General features: G+C 40.7%; 1 protein-coding gene across 9 annotated transcripts in view; it reads left to right on the forward strand.

Moving 5' to 3' along the window:
- Positions 1-18,673, forward strand: part of KLF12 (Kruppel like factor 12) — a 252,339-nt gene that overhangs the window by 175,510 nt on the left and 58,156 nt on the right. For 8 of the 9 annotated variants that reach the window (XM_030036334.2, XM_030036331.2, XM_041128670.1 and 5 more), the window contains one exon: positions 7,828-7,887. The exons of the other annotated variant lie outside the window; for it this stretch is intronic. In XM_030036334.2, the coding sequence (XP_029892194.1) occupies positions 7,828-7,887 (60 nt within the window). The remainder of the gene's footprint in view (positions 1-7,827; positions 7,888-18,673) is intronic. 9 annotated transcript variants of the gene reach the window in all.

Raw genomic sequence — 18,673 nt, forward strand, 5'->3', positions numbered from 1 at the left:
CCAATGTACTCTCTTAAACTGGTATGTATTTTTTAAGTCTGAATTTTTCTCCTTAGATCTTTTTTTCTCCCTCCTCTTCTTCAATGTAAATCAACTTCTGTGGTTGATTTTTATCTCTTTTCAGGTTTATAACTGTGTTCCCATCAGCCATTCATTTTCTACACCAATATTGTCTGTTTTCCTGCTTCACCTGCAATCATTACTACCATTGTGCTATTCATTATAGGGAACTTTCACCTCAGTTTTTTCTTCTACTTGTAGACAAAATACTTTGTCCTGAGTCTCCAAGAAATGTAAGCAAGGGTGTTTTGGCTGTACTTGCATGAACTTTGCTTCTCTCTCCTCTGGTACATCTGCCCTCTGTGAACAAATGCTCATTTTAAAACTGGCACACAATTGGATGGTGATTTTACAGATGGCGAACTGACTAGTGCTGGTCTGGAATTTCTCAATAAAGCATTTTTTTTTCACTGGAGAATGCTAATGGGTCTAAAGCAAAATCGTGGGAATACATCAGTTTCAATTTTACTTTTCTCATGAAGATTTCCCAAGTCTGGGATGCACTTTCCCATTGCAGTAAGGCTTTAGAGAAGAAGATTGCATGGTTGCTGCAATGCTCCTGGCGGGAAACTGGACCCCACACTCAGAAAGCAGAACTGCCCATGGGCTTCCCACCTCCCCACAGGCTCTTATGCAGTGGAGCTTCTCCTCAGCTTCCTCCAGAGTCACTCTACAAACTGAACTGACTTATTAAACATTAATAGAGAGGGAGGTGTGTATGCAGATACGTAAGTGGAAAACACTGGTGATGTAGAGCCCTGTAAGGCAGGCAATCATCTGTATTATGGTTGATGCCCCCACTGTGTCATTATTTCAGGGATGTTTCTGTTCTAGTTTTGTTTTATTTTTTGTCAGCGGTGTCAGATATATATTCTGTGGCAGAAAAGAAAAGGTATCTGCAGTGAAAAGTGTTGCTGGTTCGGAAGTTGGCTAATGACCCAAAGGCACCATTGAGCTGGCAGAGGTGTGCTGTGTGTCAGCTAGCTTAGGGAACCTCTGGGCAGTACTGGACTGTCCAGTTTGGACATATCTGAACCCTGCAGCAAGGTTCATCTCTCACAATGTAATCTATCTAAAAGTTAGGCTCAAGTATTTTGGATTTCCTCAGTGGAGAGATGTGCATACTTCTAGGTCCAATAATCTTACCAGTTGTGATCATCTACCTTTTGGAGGTGCCTGCCTTCCCCAATGGTTATAAAGAAGCCTGGACAAATGTCTTAGGGAGAGTGATAAAACTTAACATTGCTGAAGTTATATGTGAGGAATCCCCCTCTGTGATTTTCTAAGGCCATGCTGGAAGTCTGTGGCTCAAGAAGAAACTGAAGAAGAACATCTAAACTTTGGGCCTGTGCTATAAGTGTGATTCTTCCTACCTACATGCGGTTCAGATGACTCGCTAAAGAAGTACTGACTTCTTCTACAATGTATTTATATGGTACTTTACAAACTTTCTTCTAGTAGAATTTAAAATCTCAGAATCCTCTGTTTGTATATAAAAATAAATGTGGCTAAAGCTGTACTCAGGACGACTACTGCAAGAGCTTGACAGCCCTATATACCTTTGGGGATTGCTCTTTAGCCACTAACTGTGAGCCTTTGGCTTCAGTAATCCAAATGCACCTATACTATTCTAAAAGGTTCTTTTTCTTCTTTTTTTTTTTTTCTTTTGCATATGCGATATTTTACCCCCCAGAAAGTTTAATAACTTGACAGTTGGGCAGTAAAATCAAAGAATGCCATTCTGTGCATGCACAGAGATTTTAGAATTTTTGGTGTGGAAATCTGCCGGTGTATGTCCCAGAGCCTTTTGCCAGGATAACAGATTCTCCATCAGCCAATGATCATTAGGAACAAGTGCCAGGTGGATGGCAAATGTAAATCAAAAGCAGCTTCTACAAAGAAATTGACGTTGCTGCCTGCTTTGAAAGGATGGTATTACTTAAATGACAGTGTATTAGGAGATAGGGATATTGTCAAATTGTTCCCTGAAGAAAGCTAATTTGACAATAAAAGTGCTTTTAGCTTGGTCTACATAAAATTATGTTTTCCTATTTCCCCTATAACAGTAAGTTACCATGACTGTTGAGTAGATGAATCTAGAGCAAGGATGCATTGCCATTAGGATGTCTGTTCTCTTCTTTTGAATCACTTTGAAGTGCTAGGTATTGCACTTCAATACATATTTTATCACAGCATTGCAAGGAGTAATATTGTCCTTTTAAGAGAAATATTGAAATTAAGTGCATAATAAGCTGGAAGAACCAAGGAATCCTGGCTCTGCTAAAGTCCAGAGGAGTTTTACCATTAACTTCACTGGGTCTAACGATTAATCTTAAAACTGTAACAGAAGTCTGGATGCTAAAAAGAAAAAAAGTAAATCAACACTTAGGCTGTTTTGGGGACCAGCATAGTGCAGCAAGAGAGTTATTTGTAACAGGTATGGATTCATAGATACCGTTCTGTATGTCTCTTCCAGTACCTTTATCCATCACAAGCAAACTTTCAAAGATCTTGTTTCCCACCTTCAGTTCAGTGTCTATATTGAGTTGTCTCATATGATTGTCTTCTCAAAAATAGATGAAATTTGTTAATTAATTTAAATTTTAGTCTAAGGAGTGTCAGTCATTTCAAAGTAGTTATCAAACTTTGCCATTACTGGGATTTTACATTACTAAACATGTTTACATAAAAGTGCTTTGGAATAAAATGCCCCAAAACAATAGGGTATGATTATAATTCATATAGCACTTTTTATCTTTGGAGTGCTTTGCAAACATTAACTAATTAAATTGTACAGGTCCCCTGTGTGTTCAAATATTATAATTACCCGCAGGTTAGTGACTTGCTCAAGGCCATGCAGCAAAGCAGAGGATGAGCTGGGATCAGGAATGTCTGCCTTCTAGTCCCATGCTTAATCCACTACAATGTGTTGCTCCAGAGTGAAGCTTGAGTCATTAGTGGTTAGATATGTGAAATGCATTTTATTGATAGGAAGGCAGGCATTGTGTAATTGCTTGAAGAGCATGACACCGAAGAATGAATTATAAATAACATTATGCATTACTGCTACCCAGTTAGCAGTTTGTACACCTATTTGGCAGCTGTTTCCCCAGTGATTCGTTATTCAGCTTTTTCTGTTTTTTCTTTCTAAATCACCACAAAAAGCAGAGGCAGAGCTGTGTGCATTAAGAAATTCAGAGCTGTAGCAAATACTCATCAGTGCGGATTAGATAGCAGAACACTGCCAGAAAAAGCCACAATAAAACTACCTTAGTGAACTGGTACCTTGACTTACTGATAAGAAAGAGTATTGTCCTCTGCTGTCACTTGAGCCAAAATTACTTCTTTTTTCATTATCTAGATCAGATAAGTTTTTATCTTTCCTTTTCCATAAGGCAGTTCCTGTGATTTTGTGACAGACAAACATGCAGCACAATTAAATCGTAATAGCAGTGCTTATACTGATTTATGGAAAAATGTTTCCTGAGTGTTTAGATCAATGCATGCAAAAACACAAAGTTTTGTAGGTCACAAGTATGTAAAATGCATGCAAAGGAGGTCACTGTTAAGAGGGGAGCACTGTTTAGCAAGGCATAATTGAGTGAGCATGTGAAAACAGGGATCTAAAAAAAAAAAAAACCACCACATTTTTTCTGCCATTTTCTTTTTTCCTGCACAATGGGAAAAGATTGTGCTAGGTTTTCCCCTTTATTAGTTCAATCCTCTTTCACTAGTAGTGACTCCACTGCAACCTCATTTCTCACAGCAAGTTCTTTTTAGGCTGGAGATAAAGAGGAGTGAAAGGAAGTTCCTGGATGATGGATACGGAGGAGTTTTTTGTGCTGAGCTCGTGTACCAAGGGGCTGTCATTCTCCATGTGTATGTGACTGAGGACATGAGTATTACTATTTTGGACACATCAAGAAAAGGATAATTGGAGCTTAAAGCCACCACACATATGAAGTTACTCTAGCCAAAATGAAAGAAATTGAAGGCTGAAACAAGGAGTAAAGCAACGCAATGGCTGAGATAGTAGCATGTAATCCTGAGGTTTGTCGGAAGTAATGATAGTCACAGGTTTCAGAGTCAAGCTGAGAACCTTCATCATTATAGCTGTGACAAACAAAAGATGTGTCAGGAATGAAGTTTTGGGTCACGTTTTTCTTTATTTACCCTTCTGGGATATACTGAGTTGCCACAGGATGCAGCAGTGCAAGGGAGTATGAAAACTGAGGCAGGCAGAAAATAAGGAAGACACCAGGGTGGGTCAGAGGAGGCAGCAATGGCCAAACCGCTCCTGCCTAGCATGTATTGCTAAGCTCAGGCAGTGTGGAGCACACTGGCAGGTACTTAGGTCAGAGGCTGCCCTAAAAAGTGCTCATCCTAAAGCCTCCCTACAGGATCTGCTGCTGGCAGAAATCTCCAGCATTGCAAACACAGCCTGAAAAATGAAATAACCTGGAACTGAACAGAACCTGCCAGCAGGCACAAAGAGAAATACTTGCATTTCTGTACTCATTAGAAGTCAGCAGGAGTCTCAATCTTGTCAAAATATCTCCCTCAATTATTTGCATTAAAAATATGATACTTAACATAGGGTTGGGATGCTGCATGATAAATCAGGGACACACAATGCTGTTAGACAGATAGCTTCACATAGAAGTCACCATGGTGTTTCTCTTAAGAACTGATGGCCATTGCTATTTCTATGATCAGTTGCTTATCAGGGCCAAAGAGTCAAACCATTTATAAATAAGTTCACAGGAGGAACTGGAATAATGACCGAAATATCAGTCATAAAAATTTTGAAAGCAGAGTAACAGGATAATGTTGTATAATAAATTATTTGCTGAAAATTATTTAGTCAGCTGAACAGGTTGATGCCCTTTGCACTCAATATTTCCACTTCTAAACTACTTGCTCTCGGTATCACCACATCATTTCTGAGATTCTTAGCTACTACTAAGGCATAGTCAAAATAAAATTTGTTTTTCCTCTTGCTTGAGAGGAACTACCAAGTACATGCAGTTCTGTAACAGGCACATCCTTGTCAATATACTGCATGGCATAGAGGTACCACTGTCCTCATACCCTCACAACATGTGTGAAATACTGCAGGTACCCAGAACCAAGATGAACCATAACAGCATGGGCACTTGAGATGAGATGCAGATTGCCTGCTTTGGGGGAGGTCTGGTGGAGGTGTTGTGAGGTTATGAAATAGGTGATTGGATCCAGCAGTGTTTCAGAGCACCTACACAAAGCTTCAACACTCCCACAATATAGTCAACACAGAGATAAATGCTCTCAAGTTCAACGGGCAGAGCAACCAGCTTCCTAGAGCTGGCTCCACTTACCTGCTAGGTATTTGGTTGTCATCTCTGCTGTCTTTGGAGCTTGGGCTTCTGACCTGTAGTTGTTCATTAAAATACAGTTTGGAAAATAAAAAAAGGCTTATGTTCCCAACTTCCCATTGTGAAAAACAAGAGATCAAGTACTTTGTTCTGAGCTTACCTATTTCTGCCTGGTTTAAAACCCAGAGCATGCTGTCCTCTTCCTACCAGCCTTCACTCTGTTTAAAAATGTGACCATCAGTGGCAGCAGTGGTGCAGCCACCCACATCTGGCATAAAAACCTAGTGGTTAGAGCACTGACTCAGGAAGCCAGATACGTACATTTGCCAATTCTGAAACACAAGGCTATGATGCAAAAGATATCCAGGAGTGGTCCTACAACATCCTTTACCTCTTCTTTTTCCTCCTACACTTGTATTTTGGATTGGGAAGTGACTATTACATATCCCTTTCATGATGAATCCATGTCATCAGGTGTGTTTTAGCCATTTTCATAGCACAGATAAGGTTCAAGTCCTAGAAGCAAGGGTTGGGCATTTCTCCCCATGGTTTCTGGATCAGAGCAGAGGCTGAGTGGGAGGCCACAGCCATTTGGCTTTCAGGCCAAACAGGGAGGAGCATAGCAAGTTTTAGGTGTCTATGAGGTTGGTTGGAGGATGTCTGGGTGTCTTTCACTTCAGTGCCTGGATACTGTAGGTTCTAACCAGAGTTTTAGTTGTCTGCTAAATTTCCCACTGACAAAAATTCAGCGTGCAAATATTTATCATCCTCACCTATTGCTTAGTTGTTAAAAAGGGACCTTTATGAAAAGAAGTGTACAAAATGTAGAGTCATGACTTCTGGGTAATGTATTGCTATTTGCATCAACTGTAGGAATAAATATTTTTCCAGTAAGACACAGAGATGATTATAAATTAATTGACATGGGAGAGAACGGTCAATGTTATGGTTTCCAGTTGCCATTTTTCCAGTGCATATTGATTTCAGTGGAGGTGTAATGGGATGGGGGAGATTCTGTCCCAGTGCCCTTTGATTAGGTACTGACGCAACTGTGAAGTAAAATCTGTACCTAGAGATACCATGGGACAGGTACCTGGAGAAGGAAGAGACTCTACATGGAGAATGGAAAAAAAGGGTGGAAAAAACCAGTGTCAGGCTGTGATAGAGCTAGTAACTTAGACTTTGAAAATTCTTTACATCATTTTGTCATCTTGATAGCAGATTTCTGTCATTATCAGAAATTTAACATTTAACAAATGGCAAAATCAAGCAAACAGTAAAGACGACCAATATTTACTGTACACTTGAAGCAAGGAAATGTGAGAGGTTTGAAAGATGTAGTGCAAAATCTTGGGAGAAAATAGATTATTTGTAGGTTTCCAAGGGCCAATGGAAAGTGCAATTATATAAATCAAGAGAAGCTGCTTTGAAAATTTCCTTTTCACTTTCAACAATTACTATGTCAGCCTGGCCATTTTAATTGAGCATTATAAAGGATCCAAAATGTTTCCAGTGCAAATGTATTCAACTGCTAGTGTGCTAAAACATTTTTATGATTCATGTTGTTATTCTAATATTTTTGCTAGTTTCTTGGGCGTTGGCCTCAGCCTAATTTCATGGTACAGTTGAGGTCTAAACCACAGAGAGAGGGACTGAAGGGGATTATTCATGGACTTGGCTTTCCACAAGTTTTTCTTTTTTTTTTTTTTTCCTAACGCGGTGGAACTGTTTCCAAAAGCCAGCTATATGATGCTTCTTGTTTGAGCACATGCAGTAGATCAGAATTTGTCAGTGAAAAGGAGCATTCCACGTAATCCAAATCCCAGCATAGGAGTTTATACAGCTATGATATTGTATATTTGTGTTGTTCAATATTCCAAATAATATTCTAGAAGATTATCTATTTTCCCTGGAGTCTCAGTTTTAAGTAAAAAGCATTAAAGGCTAGATTTTTCAGTGATGTGTTGGGAATAATATGGAGTAATATTACCTAAGCAGCAGAATTCTGGGAGCGGGTGTTCACTCCAGCCTCTATTTCCTCTTTGTGCAGTGTCTACGTGCTCTAGATTCTTGTTAATGTTTTCCTCTTGGTCACTGATTATTTTTTAATAAGAAAATACAATCCACTATGATCCAGAATTACCACTAAGTGACACCTGGGCCCTTAAGCTTTGACTCTGCTCCCATGCAAATTAATGGCAGAGCTCCTAATGACTTGCTTAGCATTAATTGGGACCTCTACAGAGCAATTTCAGTTTAAGAAGGAGTTTTAAGTGAACGGGAAAATCGTAAAGTCCCTTCCACACTGAGGCTATGTGCTTACTTTGCAGTAAGTGTTCCTCAAGCTTGTCTAAGCCCCCTGCAATTGTTTGGGGTAACTTAAAATTCCTAATTGTCTGTGTTCAATTTCCAGAGAGAGCATGTGGGGCTGTGCCAGGTCAGCTGTTAACCCTTTTCGTTTTTTCAACTCCAGGTATGAAGCATTTTATTGTGTATTATATAATGTTCTGTTTTATTGACAAAGTCTAGAAGCAGTGCTTTTCAGCTTTCTTTCCTTCTTTATGTCATGGCTGGGGGATATGCGGGGCTGGGCAAGGTCCGAAGTTGATTTTTGCTATTGCTTTTTATATTTTGGGGCTGGGAGGGTGGTGGTGTGCATCATGGGAAAGCTGCAAGTTTTTTTTCCAAATCCCAATGCCTAGAACACAAGAATAGAAAAAAAAATATCCTGTCTGACGTTTGATAATGCAGTTTAAAATGTTCAAAATAGTCTGCTGAAACTGAGTAACAAAGTTAATGTGAATCAACATAGCTCATGTTACATTGGGTCATTGCCAGTTACCACGAAACAGTCGACAAGCAAAGCTGTAAAATGTAGGAAGAGGTCTTTGCAAACGTCTCCTTACCTTTTTTTCAAGGAGGCTAAAATTTTAAAACCTTACTGTGTAACGCGTCTAGTAGATGCCCTGCTTTACAGTAGAGAGTTTATATACAAATCCAGTGAGGGGGGTGACTGGGAGGTTTCAGCAAGCGTTGTGATGCTGTAAGGTGCCTCAGGTTCATCTCATTTGCCCAAGTAGAAATGATGTCATATGACATAAGCGATGTACCAACGCTGATAGTGTTCCTGGTTTTGTTGGATTCGTTGCTGTTGTTTTCTTGGGGTTTAAAATAGTGTGCAATGAAATGTCCGCTCTCCGTGTCCTTGCTTGCTTGTTTGTCCTCCCCGCTTCTTTTCTTTGTTTTCTGGGCCCCTTTAAAAGTTCCTTTGCAGTCATGTTCATCACGTGACGAAGTGTAAACCCATCAACTCACTGTTTTATCAGCTCTTAGTAATCTGTGGGCCCTTTATCTGTAGAATACAGAAGGAAAAACAACATCTACATTCAGTATAAGCAAATAAGTTGCAGAATAAATATAATTCTTCACATTTATAAGTAGATCTAAGCTTCACAATAAGAAGATGGCATGTTTAAGAGCAGTTACACTTTCAAATTGCTAATGAGTAGTCAAATACCAAAATCGTTCCTCAAATCTAGTCCTATCTCCAATTTGCAGTTAATTGCATTACAACTGGTGTATTTATATTAAAAATTTGCAGGATCTTGTTACTCAAACATTTTCAGAGTAGCAGCAGCAGCAGCAACTTCTCTGTTAAAGCCCATACAAAGCTTTTAAAGTTTCCTTGGGTACAAAAATGTAACATTATTAGCAGAATTTGAGAATTTGATGCATTGAGAAAATATATTTATTTTTAAAAAAATCCTTAGAATTTTCTTTGATCCAATTGAAATCATCAGTGCAACTTCAGAAATTATTCTGAAGAGCCTGCTAGTCTCCCAAAATATTGTATTTCTAAAATAAATTTATATTTTAGATATAATTTTGGATGCAGGCAACTTTAGCCAAAATTAGCAATAATATTCTATGTAATCACCAATTACATTTGCTTCTATTCTACAGGAAGCATTTTCATGAAAGAGGCTTATCTTGTCAGTTTTTTGCTTTTTTATGTTGTCAACATTCTGCTCAAAAAATTGGTCATGGATTTATACGTAGAGTTTACACATACTGTAACAATGAATATCAGATCCTACTAATGAGGCCCCCTGAACAACATGCATGGTTAGATGTCGATGAAGATGGCATAAGTCATTTCACGTACCACTTCTAAACCACTGAAAGTTCATTGGCTCTGACTGGAGTGAGATGAGACTGAAATGTAATATTTTGATAAGCCAAATAGGTGCTAATAAAACTAGAAACTTGGAAGAGAGATACGGGGTCTTCTATGTCTTTTTAAAATAAAGGACCAAATTGTTCAAGAAAATCACATCTGTCAAACCTTGTTTAGGCTACGTCGACCTATCTGTAGAGTAAAAGGTGGAAATGAGACCAATGAGATGAATATTTAAGTCAGTGTATCATTTGAAAGTATGAATTCTTATGGTGCACCTAAAACTGCTCAAACTACTAGGCGTTTTCATCACAGCTGGTCTTGCTTCTTGGAGTACGGAGCTATTGCAGTTTAGGAACAGTAACTGCTTGTCAGAAGCGAATTCTGCTACAATTAAATACAGCTATGTGAGTGTATGTATTTTTCATTTGAATGAAATTTCATGCATGCCCAGTTTTGGAAGTTTTTTCAATTTTGTATTACTAAAGTTATCTTTTTCCACCAAATTTCAAGAAGGTTATTCTTCCATAAAATTACATGCCAAATTATGGTATTCTAGTTAAGAAAGTACAGAAACATTCTTACATATTTGATTTTCTTCGTAGTGGCGGGGGAACAGAATGGATCACAAAGTCTTAAACGTTTTTTGTAGGCTACTTTCCCCTTTTTTTATTGGGCCCATGGAATCTACTGAAAGCTGTAAGTTTTACTCAAAACCGATCCCACACAAATGTTCTGCATCTGCTAACCTCTGTGGATGGCCACAGGCTGGGACTGTTGCTCCAGTTCATGCATGTCTAACTGTTCTTTTCCTGTAAAATGTTGAGCATTTTGTCCATACTGCCTCCCCTGAACCAGAAGTGCCCTCATCCACCATTTCACTGGTGACAAAGTGATATTATGTGTGAGTTTCAGATGTTGGCGGGCACGATGTGCCTCTTCGTCCTTGGTGTCTCACAAATGGTACTGCTTTTGGTCTTGTATAATTTACCTCTGTTCTTCTTTTTAACACCTCGTTCCACAGGCTCAGCCAGATGGGAGATGTTTGGCAGCTGGACGACCCAGATGCCAAATTCTGGAATATAGCTTTCCTGCATTGGCATGTGGGTTCATGGCTGGCTTCTTGGCTTGCACCTCTGCTAGCTTCTTGGCTAGCTGTCTAGCTGGCAGCTGTAGCACTGCCTCTGGGGCTATGTTAGGGTCAAGCTGCTATAGAGTTGGATGACTTTCCTGAACTGGATTACCCTGCTGGACACCATTTTCACCTTAGTTTGCTTTGACTCTCCACTATTCAAAGACGAACGTTTGCACTGTTCTGTTTTATTCCTGCCATTTGTAAGACTAACTCGAAACAGTAGTTCTCATTTGTCACCAGTTCAAAAAGAAAATAAGCATTGCAGAGTACACTTTTTCACTTCTTAAGATTCCCATTCAGTCAGTAGGAGTGTAAGGCCCAATTCTGTACTTCCAATTCATCTCCAGGACCGAATTGTAACTACAGAGCACAGGCTTTAAAAAAATACATTTCTTATGTCTAAACTTTGATTGCTTTCAACCGTGAGTGAATATAGTCTCTGTCAAACAGAAAAAATACACATTTGGGGAGACAATCTGGATCATTTTTAAAGAAAAAGGATAAAGAATAATGATGATAATAATAAATAGGACATTGCTGGTAGTAATTAAGAGTGTGGCCAGAAGAAAATGCTTGATCTTTTCTTTGCCTGATTTGGAATGTCCTCATTACATACTTTAGTTTTACCTCAGGTTTTTTTTGTTTTGTTTTGGGTGGGTTTTTTTCATAAATGAGGTAATGAAAAATTAATGCATCTAAGATAGCCGAAGCATTTGAAGTTATTCCCTAATCTACGCCTTTTCCTCCATGCAGCTCAGTGCATAAACCTTACTTTCAGTGGGAAAAACTGCAAAATCAGGAGGTAACTAGGACTTCGGGTACTTACAGTAAAGTACGGATTAGTCACACCTGCTATGAAATTTTCATTCCCTCACTCAGCTGTAGTGAGAGTATGTTGTGCTACTCTGGAGGGGAGTGGTATCTCTGTTACACACTCACAAAACTTTAACGCTTGACTAAAAATCACTTGTGCCTAACTTGACAACAAACTTCTACCTGTATGTCAAGGTTAAGCATTGCAGGGTGATTGACTTCTGAGGAAAAGCACTTGAATTCCCCATTATAATCACTGGACAGTTGCATGTCTCAGGAGCTACCAAAAAGGAGACCCTACCCATCTGGTTTAGGTGTATATTCCTCTACACTGACTGCCTAGGGAACGTAAGTGCTTCCATAGGAATACAACTCAGTTACATTAGATAAGTCATGATGGACTATATAGGGAACCAGTAGGATCTAAAAGCATCTGTTTCACTCAGAGGTAGTCCACATAGCCCTTTCTGGATGATAATGGAGCAGGGATGATTCTTTTGGAAAACAAGCTGGCAGCTGCAACAGCAATATTTACCTTTTGCAGAAAAGCTTCATTAACTAGCTTGTCAGCAAAGTAGGAGACCTGAGTTTTAGGTTCTCACGACTAACATCACAGGGGTGTTTTAGTCATTAGGATCGTTGGCAGAGGCCTTATCAGATGAGATACTTGGGGAGCAGTGGAGTATCTCATCTCCCTTCTTACTGAATATGGGCCATGGTATAGACAGGAGCACAGAAGTCATGGGATGAGGAGAGTGGGGGTAAGAAGAGCCTGAATCCTACCTGAGCATGGACAGGACTGAGGCTGTAGGCTGCATCCCCTGAAGCAACATTAGGACAGAAAGAGTTGTGGATACTGAAATAGAGCTTTCACCATTGCCCTCTTGGAGCTGAGCGTCCAGATTTCCAGTATGGAGCCAGGATGCCCCTTTTCTGCCCAACCTTTTAGCCTCGTGGTTCTTGCATTCCTGGTTGCAGAGCAGCCTTGCTTCCATGAACGCTCATGCAGAAGACCCTGAGTCCTTATAGCCAGGTTATTCCTGCGATGGTGGAGATGCCAAATCCACCCTTCTGTCTGAGAAGGACCTACAACCAAAGTCCTTCCTTCCCTGGGAGAATTACCTGACCACAAGGCTACAATACAGCACCTTGCCAGTGCCACCGCCGTCAAAACTCTGCCTGCCTTTTGGGGCTTTTTCACAAGACATAGGCAAAGGTCAGGATGTTGCCTTGCCTGTAGGTGGAAAATGGGCACCTGCCAGAAAGAGCATGTGTGAACATATGCCTTGTGGTAGGTACCCGAAGAAGCTCCAGCTTAACAGCGAAGGACCTCATGAGTTTAGGGACATGCTGGATAGGACTGTTCATGGGACAGTGGGTGAGAAGTCTTTTGGGTGCCTGCCTTCTGAATCAGAGTTTCAGCATGCTGGTTTCCACACTTCTCCATATATTTCACTTTCCAAACTGTATTTTCTCCTTTTAAATGAGCAAGCTTTCAGTGCTTTTTAATGTAGTAGAATTAAGGATGTTATTCCATTATTTAGAGTATTCATTTTCCGTGCTTACCTGTTTCTGCCCTTTTGCCTGTCAAAGGATGTATCTGGCTGTCCTTAGTTTTTACATCTCAGCCACAGTTTCTGCCCCATTAAAGAGATTCTTGTCACTTTCTGTATTGCAATGGCTGTGGAAGTCATATATAAGGTGAAGCAAATTACCTTCATTTTCTTTTAAAAAGCAACTATGATTGTTGTCCCTTATGTGTTCTTTTCAAGCAGAGAAACAATGTGTGCTGTTAAAAAAGGAAAATAAACAACTGCAAAGATGTTTTTCCCTTCCCTTGCACCTCCAGTACATTCTGCAAGCCAGTTACTGTAATTGTTTTTAAACTTTTTTAAACAGGCGTACTGTCAAGAAGTTGTGGTAAAACAAGGCCACATAATCTCATAAGGCCAATGTGACCGCAAGGGATGAAAAAAGATGACAGAGCAAAGAGAAAATACCATGTTTTGTTTATCAACATCTTTTTTTGCCTAATGGCAGATACTTGGAGAGAGAATCTGTTTACTTCAATGAAAGACTAGCTTAGGGTTTGCTGATTCCTGTGGCAAAAAGATGGCATAGTTTCCAACTTGCAAGCTCTTCAGTGTGTGTGATGAGCTAAAGTCATTTGTGGATTTGTATGTTGCATTTTGACGTGATTAAATGTTTTAAGTCTATTGATTTCATGCTGGGGATTAATGATGCTGAATGAAAGAGCGTCAAAGAATAAAACGTGTTTACATGCCCGATTAAAATACCTTAAAAAAAGAGTCAGAGTACCTATTGTTGGATAGGAATGAGATAAGAGCAGCGTAGGACCAATCATGCATTCTGCATCGAATGGAAAATGAATTAACTTCTTTAGGCATAGAAAGAAGAAGAGCAAAGATTTGATAAGGATTGACTGTACCTTTCTGAATGCTTAACACTTGTGTTTGACTCATTATTTTGGAAGAGGGGATTAAAGAGGTTTCATTATCAGTTGCTGCAGATCTGTTTTACTGAATCAATCAAAGCATGATGCTTAGCTGCTTGGGATTAATGAGACAATCTTTTAACTGGAGAACTTGTTGGTGATGGCATGTTAATAAAGGACAAGACCCAAAGATACTCAGTGCAACTGTGGACATGAGAGGCACTAAAGATGGTGTTTGCTGCTTTGAATTTGCATAATACTTTTAGATCTGTTTGCCTTAGCATATTAACTCAAAAAAATATCGTTATCCTAAAATGTTCATAGTGCTAATTGATTTGTATCTGCTCTCTGCAAATGTTCCTAATGGCTGTCTAGATTTATGGGTCATATCTGGATTTGCAGTTAGGTGTCACGTTCTGTTTACAAAGATAATAGTAGATGAAGATGGAAAAGACCTATTTGCTTGTTAAATCCATCCTGTTGAAAGCACGATATAGGCTCTTCCAATAGTATTAAACTGTTAGTACCCCTGACGTTAGCCAGAATGCCAGGGAGAGAATTTATTTGTGCTGTATCTGTGGAGAAGGATGCCTTAATGATCAAGTTAACATGTGAAATACTTGATGCACATGAAATACTCCCTACTGAGCTAGGGAGAAGTTTAAACGTGCAATCTAATACAGCTGAGTAAATATCTGACGAGACCAGCTCATGCACACATTTGGTTTTTCTCTGCTGATGCTCTGATCCGGATTAGCATATCTGAGATGAATTCAGCAGTCTGATACACACTACAATTTGTCTCAGAAGGGGTTGAATGATTATCCTGGGTTTGGGGCAGCGGAGGGGTGTTCAACAATGTGAGGTTATTTTTTTTCCCCCCACTTTCACAGCTTAATACAAGACCTGAAGCCCTTGGTTACAGAACAAAGTGTCTGAGCAGTAACCAAGCTTGTGCAAACCCAAGAGAAGAGTAATGACTGTTCCTTGCAAGCTTCCTGCCTCGGTGCAGGTGCAGGAATCAGGAGGGCCTGAATAATTCATAAGGTGCAAATTAGCCCCAGCTTGCTCCCACTGCTTGAATTTTGCTTCTGCTTACCTACCTAGTTGCTAGAAAGAACAGAAATAAAGGAAGCTTGAGAAACTGGGGAGGGCAAGGCAAAAAGTGTTACAGTTTAAAGGCCAGAGTCACAGAGACTGCTGAATACTGGGCATGTTTGAAGGCTCGGTACTTATTGAGGAATTGGCCTGTGCATTGATTATTCATGAAGTATTTTCTCAGGAAGAAGTAAGCTCTGGGGACCCATTCCATTGCTCTCGGAGAGGGAAAAACTTCCTTTTAAGAATTAGGTTTTTCCTGCTTTTATTGTTATTGTTTCTAAAAATCATGAGTTAAAAAAAATCTCTTAAAAGCTCATTTAAAGCCTATTAAGCTATTTGAGACAGTATGCATTTATTGTATCCCTAAACTCAAGGGTCCAGGGAAATGTCACAAGAAATTTCGGATGTTAGGATGCTTACTACTTCGAGTAAATGTGGATTCCAGGATCTTGTATTAAACGAGTTGTATCTGGAAATGCAATGTGTAGTTAGCTTGTATTTTTATCATTTAAAAGGCAGCATTCCTCTCTTTTAAATACTGTTAGTGATGGTTACCTTTTCTATTGGGTTACTTAGCTGCTTTTCTACCCAGAAGAATGAAATGAGAGGCGAGTGGTGTTTAATCCTTCTACTGCACGACATTGCAGCTCACCCAAATATCAAGTAAGAGGTTTTGCTGAGCACTGTTGTTATGGGAGAAGGGAATTCCTGACACAGATCTTTGAACAGTTCGCGTGTTGCCGCGCAATACAGAGAGGAGTCGGTCTGAAAAAGGCAGATTGTTTCTGCCGCGTACCTGAATATCCCTTTGACATCTCTCATATGGGAGAGGGAAACACCCAACATTCCCAGCAGGAGCAGGAACAAGGTAGGTAGTTCTCCCTATCAGCAGGTGTTCATATGGAGAAAAACTGCCCTAATGTTTTTGCTGTGCTGAATATGAAAGGAGAAGAACAGGAGAAAAAAGCTTCTTTTCAGTGTTTTTGGGGGTTTTCTGTTTTTTGGTTTGTTTTTTTTCAACATATACCCCTTCCTTCTCCATTCCCTTCTACCCCACCCCCTCTTGGCTCCCGCATGCAGCAGCTAGATCACGTTGCCATCATCTGTTTTTGTATTTCCCTCATTTGGGTGGCTGGAATAGGAGCTGGCTCTCATTTCTAGCTGATTCTGTCATTTCCGCTAGGCCCCAGCTTGGGCGAGCGCCAAGACCAACAGGTGATCCTTGTAGCTGCAGAACAGCAGGAAGGAGGCTGTGCATGTAGGAGACAGTGCACCAGAGGGGCTGCCTGGCCCCGCTCCATCTTTCTGTATAATTAACGCCCCCTTCCCCAACCCCCCATACCGAGCAGAAAATCTGTGCAGAACAGCTCAGCTGCAGCAGCCGTCATAGGGAAAATGTTAATAAAGAGTCCTGGAAGAATCTTGGCTGTGTGAGCGCAGAGGTGCGCTCTGTCTTAGAGAGAAACCGTGGTTGGTCCTTTATAGGAACAGGGGCAAAATTGTATTAGCTGCTGAAAAGTAATACGCGCTCTGTCAACCGTTGCAGGAAAATAAGCATTTCAATAAATTTTGGTGCTATGCTCACGGGCTTTCTTATTTGTATAGGAACTAGTTTGGAATGAGGTGATAATTCAGTTAAGCTTTCCTCTACAAGAAGTAGCTTGCGAAGCCACGTGGAAATTATTTGGGCAGAGAGTTAGCTCTGGTCAGGAAGGGCCATCTCAAGCTGTAGAGCTGGGGGCAGCCAGTGCAGGAGCCCTGCAGGCTGGGCATCTGCACCAGAGAGGCATGACTGTGAGGGGCTTTGCAGGGGTAATTTTTAGAACACACGAAAATCTTCCAGGAATCCTCAAGACAGCCTCAAAGAACAATTTTTTTCAGAGGAAACTCCTAAAGGTTTTTGTTTTTTTTTTTTAATGAAAACAAAGTTATATTTAGGAGATGACAATGACTTAACAAAACCAATTTCAAAACATATCTCCAAGGCTTAGGTTAACCCCTTGGCATATACCATAATGTGAGATCATGTGTCCCTGGAAACCCTGACTGCATGTTTATATTTGTGAGGCAGGCTGATGTTTTAACATGGATACTTGGTAGCCTTAATCCTCTGCAAAATAGATGATATCTCAAATTCTTTCTGCTCCATACACATGGAAGCCAAATTGCTTCTCCTGCCTGTGGAGTCGGTGCTAGTGGTTTGAAAGCTGAAGGTTGTATATAGAAAAGGTATAAATTTTCTGTATGTACTTCTGTAGGGAGCTGGGCTCTCTTTCAATGCACCACAGCGCATCTCCGCAGCAAGGGTAGGCTGCCGGGAAAAGTGAACTGGGAAGCCTCGATCAGCTCCGCCGGTGAAAATGAGGTATTGCAGCAGATCTGCACAACAGCAAGCATTCGCCCTGCCTGACCGTTCCTGCTATACGCAAACCAGAAACACAAATAGCAATGAGAGTAAACTCAGTTATGAAACATCAACATATTTAGTAATGCTTCTAGCAGCTAGCCGTCTGCAATCCATTTAACTAAGCCAGCAATCGTTTCTCCGTGCATTGTTCTACAGTTTGTCAGCCATCTGAAGGGGGAGGAAGCACCCTAGCAGGGACACATTGCATCACAGGGGTACATCATGCGTGTGGAAATCTAAAGGTGATCCAAGACCTGAACTGGCAGCAGATTGTTCATGAATACACACTTTACTTCCCTCGGACATGTCTCCCCATGCTAAATGGTGCACTGATGGACACTAGCATCTCAATTTTTTTTTCCTTGTGCCCTTTCCTTTCTCAGTGCTGGTGTACTGCCCCCTTCCAAAACATCTGGTATATGAGGCTATGAGCAGGGAGTGAGGTGTTTCCAGCAAAACACTCTGAATTTTTCTCTTTTCTCCTCTGTATCTTGTGAGACCGTCCTAATCTCTACATTTGCAGCGGGTCCTGGACAAACCTGAATAGTCCCTCTGGCAGGCTCTGCTGTCCCTCTTGCTTCCCCTTGGGTTAAGGGCCTAGTAGGAATGATTTCATGACCTAGTAGGAATGATTTTCATGAGGTCACCTCCAGTGACCTCTATAAAGCCCCATGGGCATGGCAGGATGAAGCAGAAGCTTTTATCTGTAGGGTGGTCAGGGAGCCCAGTGACTCTTTCATCAGAAGGCAGCAGTACCAGTTGCGGAGACTGGAGGGCAAGCAGGAATACTTCCCACCTACGTTTGTCTCAGTGCAGCCCGGTCTGGGTAAAAGCCCTCCGAAGAGTATTGCAGACAGGAGAAAAGCATCCTTCGGCGGCCCCCGGCAAGTCAAGTTTTCCAGTGCGTTTGGCAGGCAGCCTGGAGCAGATCCATTCCTTATGCCAGCCCTGTGGAGAACCACCCCTCGCGGTTCTCCCTCCCGCTGCAGCACATACCTTACTATTATTAATAGTCCGGAGGCGCCAACAGCGTGCTTTGTTCTGGATGGTATGCGGTTGCCCAAAGAGCAGGGAACTGCGTGGCAATTGTTTTTGTATTGGTAGATGGATTTGGTAACGAGCACTGGTTTTTTTCCTGGTCTTTTTTTTTTGATGCACCTTCCTCGCTTCT

Source organism: Aquila chrysaetos, chromosome 14 (assembly GCF_900496995.4).
Source record: "Aquila chrysaetos chrysaetos chromosome 14, bAquChr1.4, whole genome shotgun sequence".
NCBI lineage: Eukaryota > Metazoa > Chordata > Aves > Accipitriformes > Accipitridae > Aquila > Aquila chrysaetos.